Genomic DNA, 18,593 nt, shown 5'->3' with positions numbered 1-18,593 from the left:
CTCCCTCGCTTCTTCCATTTATCTCCCCTGATGACAACGATAACGACGACGAGTAAAAAAAAAAAAAAGAAAAAAAAAGAAAAAGAAAAAAAAAAAACGATAACACGACGACGAGTAAAAGAAAAAAAGAAAAAAAGGAGAAGAGAGACAAAAGAAAAAAAGGCAGAGTAAGGAAAATACAATAACAACAACAAACAGCAGAACAAGAGCAGCATTAGCAGGAACAGCAACACCAGCAATGACAACAACAAGAAACAACGACTAAAACAACAAAAAGGAACAACCAAAAGAAGAAAAAAACCTTGTAATATATAATTCACAAAGACACAAAGCTGCTTCAAGAGTAAAGAACGCCCCACCCCACCCCTCCCTTTCCCCTTAACACACACACACACACACACACACACACACACACACACACACACACACACACACAAATTAATGAGTAAATATGTCAATAAACCAACAGACAAGTAAACAGATAAACAAACAGTATTTCCCTAGATAACCACCACAACGCCAGAAGCAATCCCCTTAACCCCCTTATCAACCGCCTCCCTCTCCCTCCCCCTCTCCTCCCCTTTCACCCTTTCCCTCCAGCCGTCTCACTCCCCCTTCCCCTTTTATCACTCGCCTCCCTCTCCCCTCCCTCCTCCCCCCCTCCTTGCCCCCCCACCCCATCCCCTCGTACCCCTAGACTAGAGCAATTCACTGAGCTTATCACCGCGTAAACACAGCTCATCACCACCACCACCACCCCACCATCCTCGTCACCACCCCTTCATCACCCTCTTCAACACCACCTCCAGCACCACACCCACTGATCACCTCCCCCTCTCATCACCGCCACTTTCATCATCACCATCACCCTCATCATCACCACCCTCATCACCGCCACCCTCATTACCGCCACCCTCATCATCACCCTTATCATCACCACCATCAAGATCACCACCACCCTAATCATCACCACCCTTGTCACCACCACCACCACCCTCATCACACTCCCACTTGATAAGGTTTTCGTAAAGGTTGTTGTGGGTATTTCCATGGGTAGTTTTATGGGCCAAGTGATAGTCTGACGAGGCTTCTGCACCTGAATGTGAAAAGCATTCTTGTGGCCTTTTATGGGCTTTGGAAATGTTTGTTGTGAGAACCGAAAATGATTAACAATACGGGTCTATATATTCTCAGCTATGTGAGATCTTCTATTCGTAAAATGAATATAGCATCTTATAATTCTCGAAGATGTAAAATTTGAAGTTTTCTTATTAAATGTTTGTCTCTCTGTCTGTCTGTCCACGCTGCCTCTCCTCCTCCTCCTATGCCTTGCCTCCTTTTCCTCCTTACCCTGCAGAGTAACACAGGAAGATCACTGACTCACTAGCTCCCTTAATGAGACACAAGAAGAAGGACAATGGCAATAAGATTAATGGGCAACAAAAACTCTTGAAACATGCTGCAGAGGAAATACTCTCCATCACTGTGCTGTGGTTAGTGTGCCTAGCTTCGGGTTCGAATCCCGCCCCGGGCAGTCGGCGTGCAGCTCATCCTTTCGGGCTGGTCTATAAACGGGTGCTGAAGAAACCTGGGGAAGGTAAACTTTGGTAACCCGGGTGTTACACTGGCCCTGTGACCCGGGTTAATGGGTCTCCCCACCACAGGCTCAAGGGCCAATGCCATGGAGATGAGCACCGAGGCAGTTATACCGTATATATGCCACCAAATTTTCCTTACCTTTACTTCGCGCCCAGTTTCACGCCGAGGCGCCGCTGCCCACAGTGAAGGAGACGGAGCCCCGTCACATGATGGCGCCCCAAAGTTCGTGAGCCGCAGCGTTGGCCAGGGCTTGGCCTTGACCTTAGCGTGCTTGGTCCGGCGGTCCTCGGTGGTGTTGGAGGTCACGTTGACGGCCCCCGTGTCCACAGTCACCTCCTTCAGCCAATTCTTGTCCTCCAGCACCTCGGCAGCCGCGTGCCGCGTGGGGATAGTGCCGCCTCTACCTTTATCAACCTCCTTGACATTATGTACCCTTGGCTGGCACATATGAAGATGTACAATATAGCCAGACTCCTTTCCTTCTTCTCCACTTTCTTTTCTCTGTCATCCTCTCCTTCCTCCTTTTTTTTCTTTCCATTTCCTCCTTTACTTCCCTTTTCCCTTTTTATAGTTTTCTTTCTTCTTTTCCTTCCCTTTTGATCCATTTTCTTTTCTTTACCATTTTTTTCCTTTCCCTCTTTTTTTTCCATTCTTCCTTTCCTTCCATTATTCATATCGTTTTTCACTTTCTTCTTTCCCTTCCTTTCTTCTTCACTTTCTTTTCCCCTTTCTGCCCCACCTTCTTTTATTTTCCTTCCTTCCTTTTCTTTTTCAACTCACTTCTTTTCCTCTCTTCTTTTCCATACCTTTGTACTATGTCACATTCGAATGACTTCTTTCCTTAGTCCCTGACCTTTCCATTCACCCTTCTCTCCCTCCCTACCCTGACCTTTCCATTCACCCTTCTCTCCCTCCCTACCCTGACCTTTCCATTCACCCTTCTCTCCCTCCCTACCCTGTCCTTTCCATTCACCCTTCTCTCCCTCCCTACCCTGTCCTTTCCATTCACCCTTCTCTCCCTCCCTCCCCACCCTTTCCATTCACCCTTCTCTCCCTCCCTCCCCACCCTTTCCATTCACCCTTCTCTCCCTCCCTCCCCACCCTTTCCATTCACCCTTCTCTCCCTCCCTCCCCACCCTTTCCATTCACCCTTCTCTCCTCCCTCCCCACCCTTTCCATTCACCCTTCTCTCCCTCCCTCCCCACCCTTTCCATTCACCCTTCTCTCCCTCCCTCCCCACCCTTTCCATTCACCCTTCTCTCCCTCCCTACCCTGTCCTTTCCATTCACCCTTCTCTCCCTCCCTACCCTGTCCTTTCCATCCATCCTTCTCTCCCTCCCTCCCGAACCTTTCCATTCACCCTTCTCTCCCTCCCTCCCCACCCTTTCCATTCACCCTTCTCTCCCTCCCTCCCCACCCTTTCTATTCACCCTTCTCTCCTCCCTCCCCACCCTTTCCATTCACCTTCTCTCCCTCCCTCCCCCCCCTTTCCATTCACCCTTCCCTCCCTCCCTCCCCACCCTTTCCATTCACCCTTCTCTCCCGATCCCTCGCTGTGTCCCCTGTAGCTACGTGGAACAGAGATGGCTTTGCCCGGCTCACCTATTCTTAATCAACATAACCTTCCTTATACCTGATCGAAGTCTTACTCAGAACCGCGATAAAACTAGACATTTACGTAGATATGCATGCGATAGCGAACACAATACAGCATAATATTGTGCAGTGTCAGCGCAACTCAAAATAGCAACACACACACACACACACACACACACACATGGGTCTTCCCCGCTATAAAAGACTGATAAGGATTCCTTCACAGTCATTCTATTTACACGTGGCCGCCGTCTCCTCCTCTTCCTCCTCCTCCTCCTACTACTACTACTACTACTACTACTACTACTACTGGATGAAGGGTGCCAGTACCATAGATACATTCAAGAAGAGGTTGGATAAATTCATGGATAGTGAGGTCAGGTGGGGTTAGGCAAAGGACCTTGTATTAGCCAACCGGCCTCTTGCAGACTCCTTACGTTCTCATGTTCTTACTATACTGCTATTACTACTGGTGGAGGGTTTGGTGGTTTTGCAGAGGGTGGATGCAGGATAAATGATGGGGTTGAGGCACTGAGAGAGGAAGGGAATGGGGGAAATAAGGATCGAAGGTTATGCTGATTAAGTGACTTTTTCTCCTGCTTCCTCTCTGTCTCTCTCTCTCTCTCTCTCTCTCTCTCTCTCTCTCTCTCTCTCTCTCCGCCTCCTCCCTTATTATATCTATATCTGTTTTCTTCCTATGCCTTTCCTCGCTCCCTCCTTCCTTTCTTCCTTTTCTTCTTCCCTCCTTCATGCATTCCTGCTTTAATTAATTCCCTTCCCTTCTTCCTTTCTACTAGCTCTTCCTTCCTTCTCCATTTGTATTTCAGCTCGTCTCTTTTCACCTCGCAGCCTGTCTGTCTCAAGAAGTCATTATAATTTTGACTCAGTGCATCGTTGAGGCACTGGGACATTCTGCGGGTCCGCGGAATTACTGCAAAGATTCTTGACCTGATGATTGGCCTTTGTTCTGGGACTGAGAGTGCTGCGAGGTGTGGGGGAGGCAGGGTGTTAGGAAAAGTTGCAGATCAAGGTCGTTACGGAGCATCTGTTGGTGACATCAATGTCACTGATCTTGTGTTTGCTGATGGTGTTGTTCTTTTCGCGGAATCGCTGGAGGTCCTGGTGATGGCTTTCGAGGTGCTGCATGAGAAAGCGAAGCCTCTGGGACTAAAGGTCTCCTGAGTCAAAACCAAGGTCCAGTTGTTTGGATGACACAGTTCAGTCTGTCCATGCATGTTGTGAGGATGTCAAGGTCACCAAAAGTTTCATATACCTTGGTAGCATATTATACATATCAATGGTGGGTTTTACCAGAAAGTCACTCGATGGATTGGCCTGGCCCACAATGTTATTGACTCGCTCAGTACGAGTATATGACGTTGTCGTCTTGTCGATGCAGTTTGCAGTATGTAATATGCAGGCTGACAAAGATTCGCATCTTAAAGTCGCTTGCGCTCCCTGTCTTATTGTTTGGCTGTGAGACATGGACACTGAACAGTGACTTGGAGAGGCGTGTTGATGCCTTTGGTGCCAAGTGCCTTCGCAGGATCATGTGGTATCGCTGGGATGACCGTGTCGAACCAGCGACTACTCCGTGAAACTGAATCGAGGCTTGTTACCAGCTTAGTTCATGACCCCCACTCCGGCTATATGGGCACGTGGCGCGCCTCCCGGACGTCGACCCTGCTCACAGGGTTTGTTTCTCTACGAGGCAACCCTGAGCGGAGGAGACCAAGGGGACGCCCACGTAACTCATGGGTGGGGCAAGTCGACCGATCCTGCCGGGAAGGACTCGAGACGGATAGGGCAGCTGCATGGGACCCTGCTCGGGAAGACCGTCGGGAGAGGAGGGGGCGAGTGAGTGAAGCTACGCACCCCCGGGCGTATGCTCCCCCTTAGTTAGTTTACTTTAGTCTTCATTTTAAATCCATCTTAATAACTTTCCTCCTATTTCATTCCTTCTAATCCGCCAAATAAATATTAGATCCTTTCCTACCCACCTCACACCTGACCTTTCTCCTGGGCGGGAAAACCAACACTCCTGATAAGGCTAAGAACTCCTGATCCCTCCTTCATCTTCCTTCTCTAGTTTATACTGTTCACGTAACCTTCCTCGTCCTCGTCCTCATTTTTTTTTACGGGGACTTTCCTATCGAGAGTAAGAGTTTCAGTTTTTTTTCACGTCTTCCCTCGTTTTCTTAATAAACATGGCATCATTATAGTCACTTGGCCATGTTTTGGTTCGTGCTAATCACAATATCTTTCCTTTTTATAGTATCTCAAATATCAATTGTTTCATTTTCCATTTATCTGATATTTTCTTTATATTATCACAATTCAATGTCCAGTGATGTTTTACAGCTCACTGAACATTTATCACACACAATAATATCTTCGAGTGTCAAACAGCATGCATTTAATAGCCATGATCGGTCATTAGCTGAGTGGTTGATTTTAGGCTTCTTGTACCTCACACAATTTATGCATTTCCTCTCAGCCATGGAGCAATCTTTTGATTTATGATCACCAGCGCACTTGTAACATTTTGGGGCTTCTCCATTGTTCTTGGCAGTGCAGTTGGCCTCAAGATGGCCGTATCTTTGACAATGGTAACATATGATTGCATGTTATCTATCTCTCAGTGTACACTCTGGTTTTATCTTGTCAGGATGTTTATGAATCGACTCTCTAACAGTTGGATCACATTTCAAAATATAGTGCATTGTGCCACCTGCAGCAGGCTTGCTAAAAATCTTCTTAATTTCCCCCTCAACTCCAGGAATCGAGTGTAGGAACTCATTCCTGTTTAACAATGTCTCAGTTATCTTATCCCCGGTCTCCTCCTTATGCCCATTGCAGATCATGATCTTTGGCCTTAGTTTTCCCACACTTTTTGTGCTAACTTGCTCTACATTTTCCAATTTCTGAGCTGCTTCATTCCTTGTGTTCTCATCATCAAAGTTCATAACAATGTTACCTCCATTCGTGAATCTTGAATCAGTAATCTGAATGCCTTGTAATGCCTGGGAAACTTAATTTTTCAACTCAGTAGCCTTTTTGTCTTGATCAGAAGCCTTCATGACAAGGAGATTCTTCTTCCTCAGCAGTTCCAAGGAGCGAGGAGCTCACGCCAGCACGTCCTCATCCTACCCCTCTCACTCACTCACTCTCCACCAGGTAGTCACTTGTTGGGAGACCGTGGATATCCCAGCAAGCCATGGCTCCTGACAGCATATCTGCGACCTCTGCCTGGACCTCAGTCACGCTATAATAGGTAAGTAGTCTTTTCTTTTCTTTTGGGTATTACGGCAGTTTCTTACAATAAACATATTTGCTCCCCAGTGAAGATCCTGTTGAACGTGAGATCCGCTGATTATTTTGTAGAGTTGACATACCATGCATTACCTGTTGCAATAAGCAATTTAACTGACCCAATCACAACTAGTGTGGCGAGGAGCTCGGTGATTGTTGCTATTTATTATTCTTGATCTAACATGAAGCTTAAGTGTTGGAACAACAAGCCTATGTTTAATGACGAGATTTTCTATTCTCTTTTTCTATTACTCTCTCGGTCCCACACATCCTCTGCGTGTATCGAAACACACGAGAAAGTAATCACAACAAGGAGAGGGTATTCCTTGGCTGCCTGGGATTAAACCCGCGACCAGCGTGACGGGAGAGCCACTCCTTACCGAGTCGGCCAAAGAGGTACCTCACTCACTAAGTGGGTTATGGGAGGCTCCCTTATCAGGCCAAGCTGCTGCACTACATATGATCAGTTGCAAAGAACCCATCACCATACATATGCTGTCTTCTTATGGAATTAATGTGCAGTGGTGACATTTTTTAGAGGAGATGCTTTGGGTCTTCCTTGGTGCAAGAACTGAGGTTGTGTAGAAAGGAATAACATAATATGCCTTTATAATTAATGGAGGGGGAGCACAGCCACTGTTAGGTTAATAACCATGTATACATAGTTATATATTTATTTTTTTGTGAAAATTTCCTATTTCTGTGCACATTATCTCTTGTTTACACTTAAAAGTCAATAGCCTTTGCACTGTGGGCTTGTACAACAAAGCACATGTTAAGACTAATTTGATTATGAACAGAGTGGAAAGACGAAACGTGAATAACTTCTTCATGATCCATACGTATGTATTCATGTTAAACAACAGATTCTCAATAATACACATTTTTATACGGATTAAAATATCTAAAGACAATAATACAGTCTGAAAATCCCATAAAATATATAGTTTTAGGATTCCTTAAAAACATGAAGTAACAGATTCTGTTGCATACTGAAATTAAACTATGTACAAACACTGATAATGCTTGCCAGAGTCTTTGTGGAAATACCTACTTCTTCTCTCATAAAATAACACCATTCTGCATATTAATACTACATCATCTAAACGATATTTCTAGTTCTGGACGACTGAGTCTGGAAAAGCTTGGAAGGAAAAGGATACCAAGGTAACTGAACTGGTGAGTGTACAAATATGTATTACTTCCTGTTAAGAGCATGTAAAATGCATACCATTCAGACAGACACCGGCCCGTAGCCAAGGGAAGGCACTCGGGGGGCATTGCCTACCAAAATGTTTTCTAGGCCTTCCCAACTGCCAGTATCCAGAGCAGCTTTCATACTAATATTGAATTCTTCTTGAATATCTGAAAACTGGTTAATTTGGTTAAGATCACTACTAACTCCAACATTCTTCCCTTGGACTACCCCCTTCAAGGCCTTCAAGCACATAACAGCATGTAGGAAAAAAATAGATGTTTTGGTGCCTCCCTAAAGGCATAGCTTTGGCCATTGGCTTGCAGACAATCACACCTTTTATTTTTACATCAGTAAAATATGAACTTTTCAATAAAATAATAATGTACAAAATTCATAAATTCTATGTATTGTATACACAAAAATGGCGGTTCTCATACAACACTGCCTTACCCGCAGGATGTTGAAACAATGCATTATATAAGACAATTCTCCTTGGATTTTAATAATTTTTTATCCAAATGTGGAATAAAAGTTACCCTATACACTTGTGTACAAGTCTAATCTGCTTAAGTTTTCAAGACCAGCCTATTGCGAGGCAAGCCAGCCCGCTTAGCGCTAGCCCCAAGCCCAGCTAGATGGGGAAGCTTGCCTGTCAAGAAGGGCATCCCAGGCAATAAAACTACCACTCCAACAGAAATGATGGCAATGAGAATACTCATCAAATGTTGTTTATCCCCTTGAAAAGGGATCACTGGACGTAAAAATGAAAATGATGATGATGAAGCTTATGGGAACAACTTTCTGGATAGTACTCCTTTCTTAAGAGGTTAATTTACTTCCTCAGTCAGCCATACTACAGCCTTGAGGGGATGACTTTTACACAAGTATATATGGTAATAAGCTGAGGAAAGTTCTTTTATATGAAAAATTTATACAGTAGAAGGGAAAATCTACAAAAAAAAAAAAAAAAAAAAAATAGAACAGCCTAAATTATACAGAATAATGAAAAGTAACATAAAAAGAAGACAGCATGGAGCACAATTCACTCATTGATAACCAGATATTTGATTTGAGGAAAACAGGCCAGACAGACCATGCAGACTGTTAGAACTGAGTGTACTCTATCCCGCCCCAGCATCTCCATCAACAAGATGCTCGCTCTACAGCAACAGCTTTATTTATCTACCTTTACCTCATTTATTGACAGCATAAAGAAGGCAGCTGCATCATTCTTATTTTTGTAATCATCATCGACTTATGATATGTTGATAAATAATGCACTTGACTGCATTCATTATCCCATGAGGGTGCAATTATGTCACATAGCATGTCCAACAAAGACTAAAAGAAGGTGTCAGCATTCACAAGGCAGTCATGATGAAACTGTTGCCATAGGATGCACATTGTTTTAACAGTCTTGCTGAAATGGGGCATAGATGGTAGGACACAGGAAGGTCATTATTGAACAGCTTTCACTAAACTACAATACTTCTCAACACGTCTTTACAAATCATACTCAGACTATTATTCTTGGTACAAGCAACCAATGACAACTATGGCACATGAACTAAGAATGAGAACTACAGAATCCTTGATATGTTGATTGTTTTGGCCAAGTTGTAGTGTGAGAGAAAATAAAGATCTTCAAGGACTTGAAATTTCAGAGAATGTGTTGCTCAAGGTTAAGCTGCTGAAATCAAGGTAATTTTTCTAATGATCCCTCCTTCAAAAAGCTCTGCCTTGCCATGGGAAAGTTTTATTACAATGCTTAAGTTACTGGGATCACTGACTTCCACTCTTGAGATAAAATTATTAAGAGAACAAAACTTCAAGGCTTCAGACATCATACTAAAAGGGAAAAAAGGAAAGTGACTAAGTTGATAACATACAGTTGGAATACATTGTTTATCACGCTGGGTGTCATCAAATGGAGAACTTTCAAACCTAACCTGCTAATGTGCAGCGAGCAGCACTGTGCCTGCCGGTACTGTCCAGACCTAACAACTTGACTCTAGACAGAGGGACTGATCATCACAGTGCTGCCCCATACACAAGAGCAGCTTGGAAAGTCCTCCATTACCTATTGCACTATAGAAGAAAGGAGTCTCGTCAGCTTAATAAAATTTAAAACAATGCCATATTGCTACAATAAAAAAAAAAAGATTAAATAAACTATGTAAAATTAGATAAATAATATATAACAAGATAAAAATGCTGAGTACTTTTTCAGCATTTAAGAACAAATATGTTTGGCTTCCTCACCACTGAGATGGGATGAAAAATAATTTAAAACCTCCAGTTTGCAAATGATAATTTCCAAGACACCTTCTTCTGCAAGCACATATATTGAAGCTTATCATAAGCCAACCTTCATGCAGATACTCCAGCATGTGTCTTGACCACAACACAATGCTGTCAACCCTCAGTGATGACAACAGGTCATTCTAGAGAGGGGGCGTCAATTGCATGAACAACAAATTTAATATATACAAAAATTAGATTTTGTTCTCCATACCTAAAGTAAATCATATAAATGCCAAAATGCAGGTATCAACTGTGACGGTAAATGGTACTTAAAATTGTTGTCATGCACGAGACGCTGAAAATACATGTGCACCGATTTTCATGACCCCAATTTTGTTAAAGGATTCTCTTACAATGTGCTCTTGCCATTCCAGATTGTTAGGCTCACCTTCTCCATCCAGTACTATTAAGACATGTAACAAAGTCCTCGCTGGCAATACAAACGTAAATAAGACTGCTCCTTTCCCTCCTTCTACAGAAAAAGGTTCCTGGGTGGTGGGAGGCATGTCTTGGCAATAACACACAGGGAGAAGCATGACCTATGAAGCTAGGCTGTTCAAGAATAATGGAGGTTATCTCAAAATATAAATAGCATCAAATGATTAAAAAAATCTTTGGAAAACATGATTGCTTCTTCATCAATACCTTTAAGTCCTGTTAGGACACACACACACACACACACACACACACACCCAAGCATGGCTCAAATCCTATATGCTAATAATAATAAGGGAAACAGGTTCACCCCCTCCCCACACACATACAAATTTGGAAAGGTAAAAGTTTTCAGTAGTATTGGGTGCCTCCATATTTATATGAAAGTCCTTCATGATCTCTGTGAACGTATTTCATTAAAGATGGGCTGCATATAGGTAGTAGATCTCTAACTAATGGGCATAGCTGTAACAAAAATGTACAAAATATATGTCTCACCTTATATGTGCTTTACATCAACCTTGCATGCATGTTTCTTGTTAGGGGTTGAAGGTGGAATGTTAAGGAGCAAAATTACATACCACTGCAGACCCTTGACTATCTTGATAGTACAAAATACAACTAGGCTATTTACAGTGGCCAGCAACTGAGTACTCTGACTGCAGTGGGTTCGGCACTTACATCATTATCACGCTTTCTCTTTCTCACACACAAAGGTGCGTACACACACACACACACTCACACACACACACACACACACACACTGGATACCAAACACCTCTCAAATCCCAAGCAGTTCCATTCAGACATGTCTTTAACTTACAGTCTGCCTCTATCACATTTAGGGATTATTCTCCGGCTCGGAGAGATGTATACAATGTGTTAGAAATACCCTGTTTGTACAGTGTGTACAGGTTTAAAGCGCTACACTATACATCAGTATTTACAAGGGCTTTGCCCAGCCTCGGGGATCATGAGTGAGTGCTGGGATGGCTGCGTCTTCGCCGTCGACCGGTGTCGCGGCGAAACACTACATTTGTGGGATCATCAGCCAAAAATGGATACCGATGAATTGAATGAATGTCAGCTGGGATATAGCCTGAAACGCTACCCTTGCTCACTAATTCTACGCGCTCCTCCACCGTCCACTCATATAGAGAGGGAGCGCCGCGCTCCACCAGGAGACGTTCATTTTCCCAAGCCCGACTGACGGCTCGGTGGTGGGCGTGGCGCAGGAGTCGGTGGCGTGCAGCGAGAGGATCAATCCCATACAGTAATACTAATGACACATCATTCCCAGCCACATGAATCTCATGGTGTTCTCCATTATCTTTTGAGGTTACATTGAAGCGACCACTCAGCCTCTCTAGCTGCTGTAAGTCATCGTGACGAAGCTCAGAGTTTTCTTTCACTAGGTAGAGTGTGTGGTGGTGGTGGTGTGTAAATGTTACATCAAGGAGAGCTGAACCATTGAGGACATCTCTTGCTACATCTTGGACTACTGGATTTTCTTTAGAAGGAACAAGTGTGACGAGAGCCCTTTCATTGACTCGTGAAATTAGGACTCCAGGACCTAAGACTGGTGGAGACGGCGAAAACCTCATGAGCGGCTCCCAGCTGGGGATGGCCCACGCCGGTGCATCTGACCGCACTAGAGAGTCTGGTAAGAGTGAGGGTTGGGAGAACTGGGCCAGCACTCCTTCAGTTGAACAAGATAAACCAGATATCACACTAAGAGAAGGAGCCAGCTGGGAAGCTTGTAATAATCCTTCTTCTTGTTTTTCTACAGTTTCATCGTGGTAGCTGGAGCCCAACATCTTTGACAGGTCCACACCAAAGAGATTCAGCCAACTGCCCAAGTCTGGAAACAGTGTATTGCAGAAACAAATTAATTACGTTCATAGCATCATGAGCATGGCAGAACAAAAATGGAAAAAGGAAAATTCTGAGAAGCTTAACATCAGACAGCAAATCTACTAACTTGCCATGTAATACAGCTACACAAGGTTACAAGATTAGAGCATCTGAAACTGTTATTTAAAGGGCCAAGTTCAAAAGATCCACTCCTACATGGATACTACTTTTCAGGGGGATGATTTTTCCTATTTTTACTGCTACTACAACCACTATTTTTCTAATGAATTAATGTTTTCCTCAGTCAAAGATATCATAGCCTTGGGAGGCTGGGGATATAAATTTTTACATGAGACTGACTTTTGCATCAGTGTATTTTTTTACAGCAAAAGAAGCAGCTCAAGGGCAACAAAAAGAAAGTGTAGAAAAAAAGCCCTCTAATCGCTGCTCCTGTATGGAACATGAAACCAATTTCCTCACCTGTGTAATGCTGGGATTTGTGACTGACAGAGTTGACAGGATCATTATCATGGAAACGATGGACGTATATGGCTGAGACTCGCTCTGGGGTGCTCGTCACCAGGTCGTAGCGCGGGGTCATCCAGAGAGCATGGACAGGATCATATGTGTAGAGGCCATAGGACAAGAACCCTGTGATTGGGTCTCTCAGTCCTCCCTGGAAGTCTACATGCAGGAGTAGATCAGGTTTGGTATCACTCAGTGTGGCACCCCACGGGGAGCGGACAATTTTCTTGATTAAGACTCCTGAGTCATCAAAGACAGCAACTGGTGATCCAAGATGGTCTGTAGACACCCAGAACTTTCGCCTTCCAGTCTGAATAGCCATGAGGTGACCATGTTCATCATACTCCAAGGAGTGGGTCTCTCCCAGCTTGGGGTAGTGGATATGTGTAGGATGGTCTGGTCGCAAAAGGTCTGCATAGAAGAATTGGGTTACATTTCCATGATCGTCCTCCCACACCGTCAGCCTTCCTCTGTGATCGTGCCTGCGCCAAATCTTATAGTGTCCTTGTTGCCATGCAGATTTAAGGTTGCCCCTGGCACTGTAGGTAAGATGAACTTCACCTTGTCGCACGACAGTTCCTCCGGGGGAGTATGTGTTCAGCTCAACGTCTCCCCAGCCAATCAGTCGATCTGCACTATCATAGGTGGCAGTCATTTCTCTTCCTCCCTCGACAACAGCAATGATATTGCCATTTTTGTCATATCGGAACTGCCATGATTCAGCTCCATCCACTGCCTCCAGGAAACCATCAGTAGTGTAAGTGTAATTATTGCGCACCTCAGAGCCTGTGCCTTGCCACGTAGACATGACTGCCAGGCGGCCTCGAGCATCATAGGTGTACTTGCTGCGATGCACCATTCGACTCCTCAAGGTTAGGGTTGACTCAATAATTCGACCATGTGGGTCATATCCAACAACCCTAAGCATAGTTTTCCTGGAATCTTGAATCACTGTTTTATTATGATATGTTGATGTAACTTTCATGTCTCCTACACTTTCTAAAGTGCCCAAAATCATATCATATTTCATATCATAATCTGGCTGCTCTTTACCAGCTATTTCTACTTCGACTCGTCTTGGCCTGGCATTTCCATCGTAAAGGAATCGTAGTTTGGCAGAATCCAAACTGGGATTTGATACAAATCGTACTCTCTGTTCTTTGACCAAACCTGCATGATATTTGTTATCACTTCTGAGTTCAAATCCTTTTTCCTTGACAGAAACAGTTCTCAGCAGTCCAGTCTCAGGGTGGTAGCCAAACTCCACTGACCCGTCCCCAAACAGCTGTACATGCAGACGTCCATTGTCGTCATAATGATAAACAACGCGGCTTGACTGGTGAGGCATCACTTCAGCCAGGATGCGCCCACTGTCACTGTAGAAGAGCTGGTAGGGGTGTCGGGGAGATCCTGGAGGAGTGAACGTGAAGCGGTTGTGGAGGAGAGATGGCTGGACATGGAAGGTATACTTGTGCCCTCTGGGGGTGGTCACGCCAGACAGTGCTCCGCCCTCGTCATACTCTAGAAGGTGTTCTGCCCCATCGGACACACTCACTTTATATGGCTGAAAAGAAAAAAATGTGAGAAAACAATAGTTAGGAATAAATAATGATCAGTTTCTTGGAATATTCCCCTCACAACATCTACATCTTTGACACCCTTTCTTGTTCAGGTATTATTTAAGTATTAAGTATGATTTAGAATTATTCTAAGCATCATTTTATAAAGTGTGGTAAACTGAAGTAGTGTTACCTTTACACTGCTGGTATCCTTGAAGGAGTAGATAACCTTGATCCCATCACTGTAAGTCACGCCTTCAAACCTTCCATTGCGATTGTAAGCATATTCTTCCTTCATGTCACCCCAGGACCAGATGGCAAGCTGACCATACCTATCGTATGACATGGTCACTGGGAGGAAAGGCTGGGCTGGGGTGTAGCGCAATGGACGGCCCAGTTGGTCGTAGGAGACGTTGAGGAGAGTAGCGCCGTTCTCGTTCAGGATGGCTTCAGTCCCAGTAAACAGGTCATACTTGAAGGTAAGAAGGTCCTCACCATTCACCCTCATCTTGCGACCAACCTGCAGGTGTATTTGTGAAAGTTGGTTTGTTTTATCAGTGCATCCCTTTTCAAAATTTTTGTTTGACAATTAAGTCTTATAGTTATTTAATTTTTTGCCTTTTTGTTTATATCAATTAGTCTCCTGAGAGATGATATTAGTGGATGTTTTTAGATGTACTCTTCATTTTTTCCTGAATGAGTTTATCATGTCACAGTGGAAACAAACTGATGAACAAACAACTATAGCAGTGTATATCAACGTGATCAATGGAAGTTTCCTGTATGAACAACGGTTTACAAGAAGAAAACACTAATTATGAACATATGGTCTGTGGCCTAATGTCTTTCAATTTTTGTTCAGTTGTACTTTAATGTGACTCTGTTTTACAAATTAACAAACCTGGTTCACTGAGCCACCCTCATCTGTGTCCAAGAAATATTTCCAGTCAAAGCTGTTGACAAGTTCATCTCCTATCTCAGTGCGCTGCCTCCCAGGAACAGGGTATGACTGGGCCAGGGTGTGGTCTTGCAGGAGGTTGTAGGGAACTGTTTCAGTGGCAATGTGGTGCCCCCAGGGTGTGCGTGTCACCACAGCTCCGTCAGCCAGCTGAGCCGTAACACTGGAAGCAGAGCCTGAAAAAAAAAAAGGAAAAAATTGATGCCTGGCTCCCTCTGCAGCAACATTCCACATTACAGGTCAGATTGTCTGCTTTAGCATGTTTCAAAAAGCTTTTGGGTCCCTATGCTGTACAGAGATGTTCAAATGACTACAGACAGTCGGCCTGCTAAATCTGAAGATTTGACTCGTGAATTTGATTATTAGTAGATCTTTTAAAAATAAATAAGAGGACATCTATTGCATTCTTTGCATGGAAACTGTCATTATCTCTGGGAATATTTGTTGCATGTTTTGGGTGAAAAATACTGGTGAATGAGTCTCCTCTACATAGTATACATAGTGACAAGTTCACTTTTATTTTCATTGAATTCATAATAGCTTGAAATGGTGAAAAAGAGCTTTAGCAGATTCATAAACAAAGCTGCAGGGGAGAGGCCTCTTCAGGAAGTTTGCTAGTCCTGGCCTCACACCTGAGCTTGTTCAGATTAAAGGATTTTCTGCCATCAGATGGTAGCCCAAGCCATCAAGATACATGTGCATGAAGTAATATCAATCATGACTTTCTGCTTCCAGGAATTATGATTTTTGTTATGTTTTCATTAGTGTAATTTTGATTAATGTAATTAAACTATATTTTTACTCCCTGATGATTTGCAATGCAACAAAGTCTTTTTACTCACCTACAGTCTCAGTGACAAGTGCTCCTTTGATAAGCATGGTGACAGGCCCAGAGCCATCCCAGGTGACTGTTACTCTGGCTCCCTTTTGGCTCAGGTCAAATGACAGGTCAACCACTTGTCCTGAAGGTGTTACTGCTCGTGTGAGGCGACCATAACTGTCATAAGTGTACACATGTGCACGGCCCGTGGAGTCCATGCGTGATCGGAGGAGGCCAGTGGCACCGTGGTAGGTTAGGGTTATGTTGTGTTCATCGGGTGTGACAAACTCCATCAACTTGCGGGTGCGTGACATCTGTAGTCGGCATTTCTGTTGTCTTGAGTTTTCAATGGTGGTCACTTGCCTCGTGTAGTGACGAAGGAATGAAACTCTATTTCCGCTGGCATCTGTGACTGTAGACAGTTTTCCATTGCTTGTATTGACATTATAAGCAAACTTATATTTTGTGCGTCTGGTGGGAATGCTGCGTGTCTCTATATGATGACCAAACCTGTTGAAGATGTATATTTCTTGTGTTTCTGGGGAGAAAATTTCATACATGCGTTGGTCGTTTGGCTCTGGTATTGAGGAAGTGACAGAACGAATGCGTAGGTTACCTTGATCCAAGACATGAACCGTACCATCTGGCGTGACACACAAGGCTGATATTGTTGAAAACACAGCGGTGGCAGCCAGAACATGAGATTCATCAAAGCAAGAACAGTTCTCATCCTGACAGTTACACTTTGAATCAGCTCCAGCAAAGTCATGGATGCGTTCATCTGTTTCAATAATCCTAATCCTGTTGATACGTTCATTGTCACTTTCAGCAATATACAAGTCTCCGTTGGGAGCAAATGCAAGACTCTGTGGCGATCGCAATGTTGTATGAGCAGCCAAGTCAGAGTGTACATCATGGCCAAGTGGTGCACAATGAAGAGGCCTCCCTGCCACCACCTTTATCTGCCCGTCGTGTGTCAGCCGCAAGACATGATGGTCATCCAAAACATACAGGGAGTTGTCAAGTGGATTGATGGCTAAGGCTGTGGGCCACCGCAGGCTCACTTCAGACACAGGAACAGTCCCTTCACAAGGCAGCGGTCGCCAGTGTGCACGGTGTCTATGGGTTCCTATGACGGTGGTGATGATACCGTCAGAGTCGACTGCACGAACATTGGTGCCGTCAGCAAAGTACAAAATATCGTCAAAAGATAAAGCCATTCCTTTTGGATACTGAAGTTTAGCATCTCTGGCAAGTGAACTGTCACCACAGCCCACTTCATCCCCTGGCAAACAGCGTTCACCAGATCCGACATAAGGCATGAAGTTTTGCTCTGGCCTTGTGAAGTCATCTGGATCCCGAACCCTCAGTATCAGGTGAGCCTCGTGGTCGCTGATGTAGACGTCACCAGTCACCGGACTGACTGCCAGATGGTATCGATACGACACACGTGTCTCACTGAAAGAGAACAGTTTAATTAATTTTATTCTATTATATTGTGGAATACAAAATTAGTGAAGGCAGTACATGTTCCAAAAGCTCAAAATCTTATATTAGAGTAATTAAACAAATAAATAAATATATTCTTACAAAATACTGACAGACTACCAGGGATGGAATGAATGCAAAATTTAAGTATTGAAATGCAGATACAAATACCTCAGATATCAAAGAATATGAATACAGAGAAATACTATGATTTTGAATGTAAATAGAAATAGTTCACAGAAGTCTTCTTGAAGGCATTCATGGATACTTGTCATGAAAAATTAATTTCTTGCTATATATCACCAAAGAAGTGTATTAAAGTTATGCAATGGTGCGATAGTTACATGACCTGAGTAATGAACCCTGGGTAGTGCCAGTATTCAGTACTGGAATACCATAGCTGCCCTAAGTACACTTGAGTCTGGGGGTAACAGAAGACAGCCACTCACTGACCAGTTACTGACATATCTCTCCCAACCACCCTCTTCACCAACTACTGATGTGTACTGGACACACTGAGTGATCAGCAGTTAGTTAAAGCTAAATTTAACTAGATGAGACTTGAGAAAGGACCCTATGAGTGTGGCTCATTGCCTGTAAATCATGACAAGGTAAATACTGGGAGACAGATATAAGGAAGCCGTTGGAATGGGATGTGAGGAGGGGTGTGATTGAGCCATTGCCGGTCAGGGAAGCAACCAAGTGGTGCACCAAGATGGTGTTGGTGGCCAAAAAGTCTGGCCACCTTAGACACTCTGTTGACTACCAGCTCATTGCTGCCTGCCTGAGGGAAACCCATCACATGTACTCTACTGCCCTTTGACATAGTTTCTGGGATCCCTGGCCATGCCTATGAGATGAAGGCTGAGACGTACTGGGGCTTCTCTAATGTGGAGTGAGAGGAGTCTAGAAGGATGATCAAGATGTTCATCACCCCTTGGGATT

The 18,593-nt window shown here is 43.9% G+C and overlaps 1 protein-coding gene and 1 long non-coding RNA gene across 7 annotated transcripts in view; one reads left to right on the top strand and one right to left on the bottom strand.

Annotated features, from left to right (window-relative positions):
- The window catches only part of LOC126985101 (uncharacterized), a 114,046-nt gene extending 102,865 nt beyond the window's left edge, over positions 1 to 11,181 (top strand). The window contains exons 4-5 of the long non-coding RNA XR_007738300.1: positions 6,373 to 6,469; positions 10,488 to 11,181. This is a non-coding gene — a long non-coding RNA (uncharacterized LOC126985101). The remainder of the gene's footprint in view (positions 1 to 6,372; positions 6,470 to 10,487) is intronic.
- The window catches only part of LOC126985099 (teneurin-m-like), a 92,481-nt gene continuing 81,055 nt past the window's right edge, over positions 7,168 to 18,593 (bottom strand). For all 6 annotated transcript variants that reach the window (XM_050839548.1, XM_050839551.1, XM_050839547.1 and 3 more), the window contains 5 exons: positions 16,183 to 17,618; positions 15,284 to 15,516; positions 14,576 to 14,902; positions 12,779 to 14,387; positions 7,168 to 12,305 (listed from right to left, as the gene is read on the bottom strand). In XM_050839548.1, the coding sequence (XP_050695505.1) occupies positions 11,416 to 12,305; positions 12,779 to 14,387; positions 14,576 to 14,902; positions 15,284 to 15,516; positions 16,183 to 17,618 (4,495 nt within the window). In that variant the 3' untranslated portion in view covers positions 7,168 to 11,415. The remainder of the gene's footprint in view (positions 12,306 to 12,778; positions 14,388 to 14,575; positions 14,903 to 15,283; positions 15,517 to 16,182; positions 17,619 to 18,593) is intronic.

Source organism: Eriocheir sinensis, chromosome 58 (genome assembly GCF_024679095.1).
Source record: "Eriocheir sinensis breed Jianghai 21 chromosome 58, ASM2467909v1, whole genome shotgun sequence".
Lineage (NCBI taxonomy): Eukaryota > Metazoa > Arthropoda > Malacostraca > Decapoda > Varunidae > Eriocheir > Eriocheir sinensis.
This window is presented reverse-complemented; position numbering and strand designations above follow the sequence as displayed.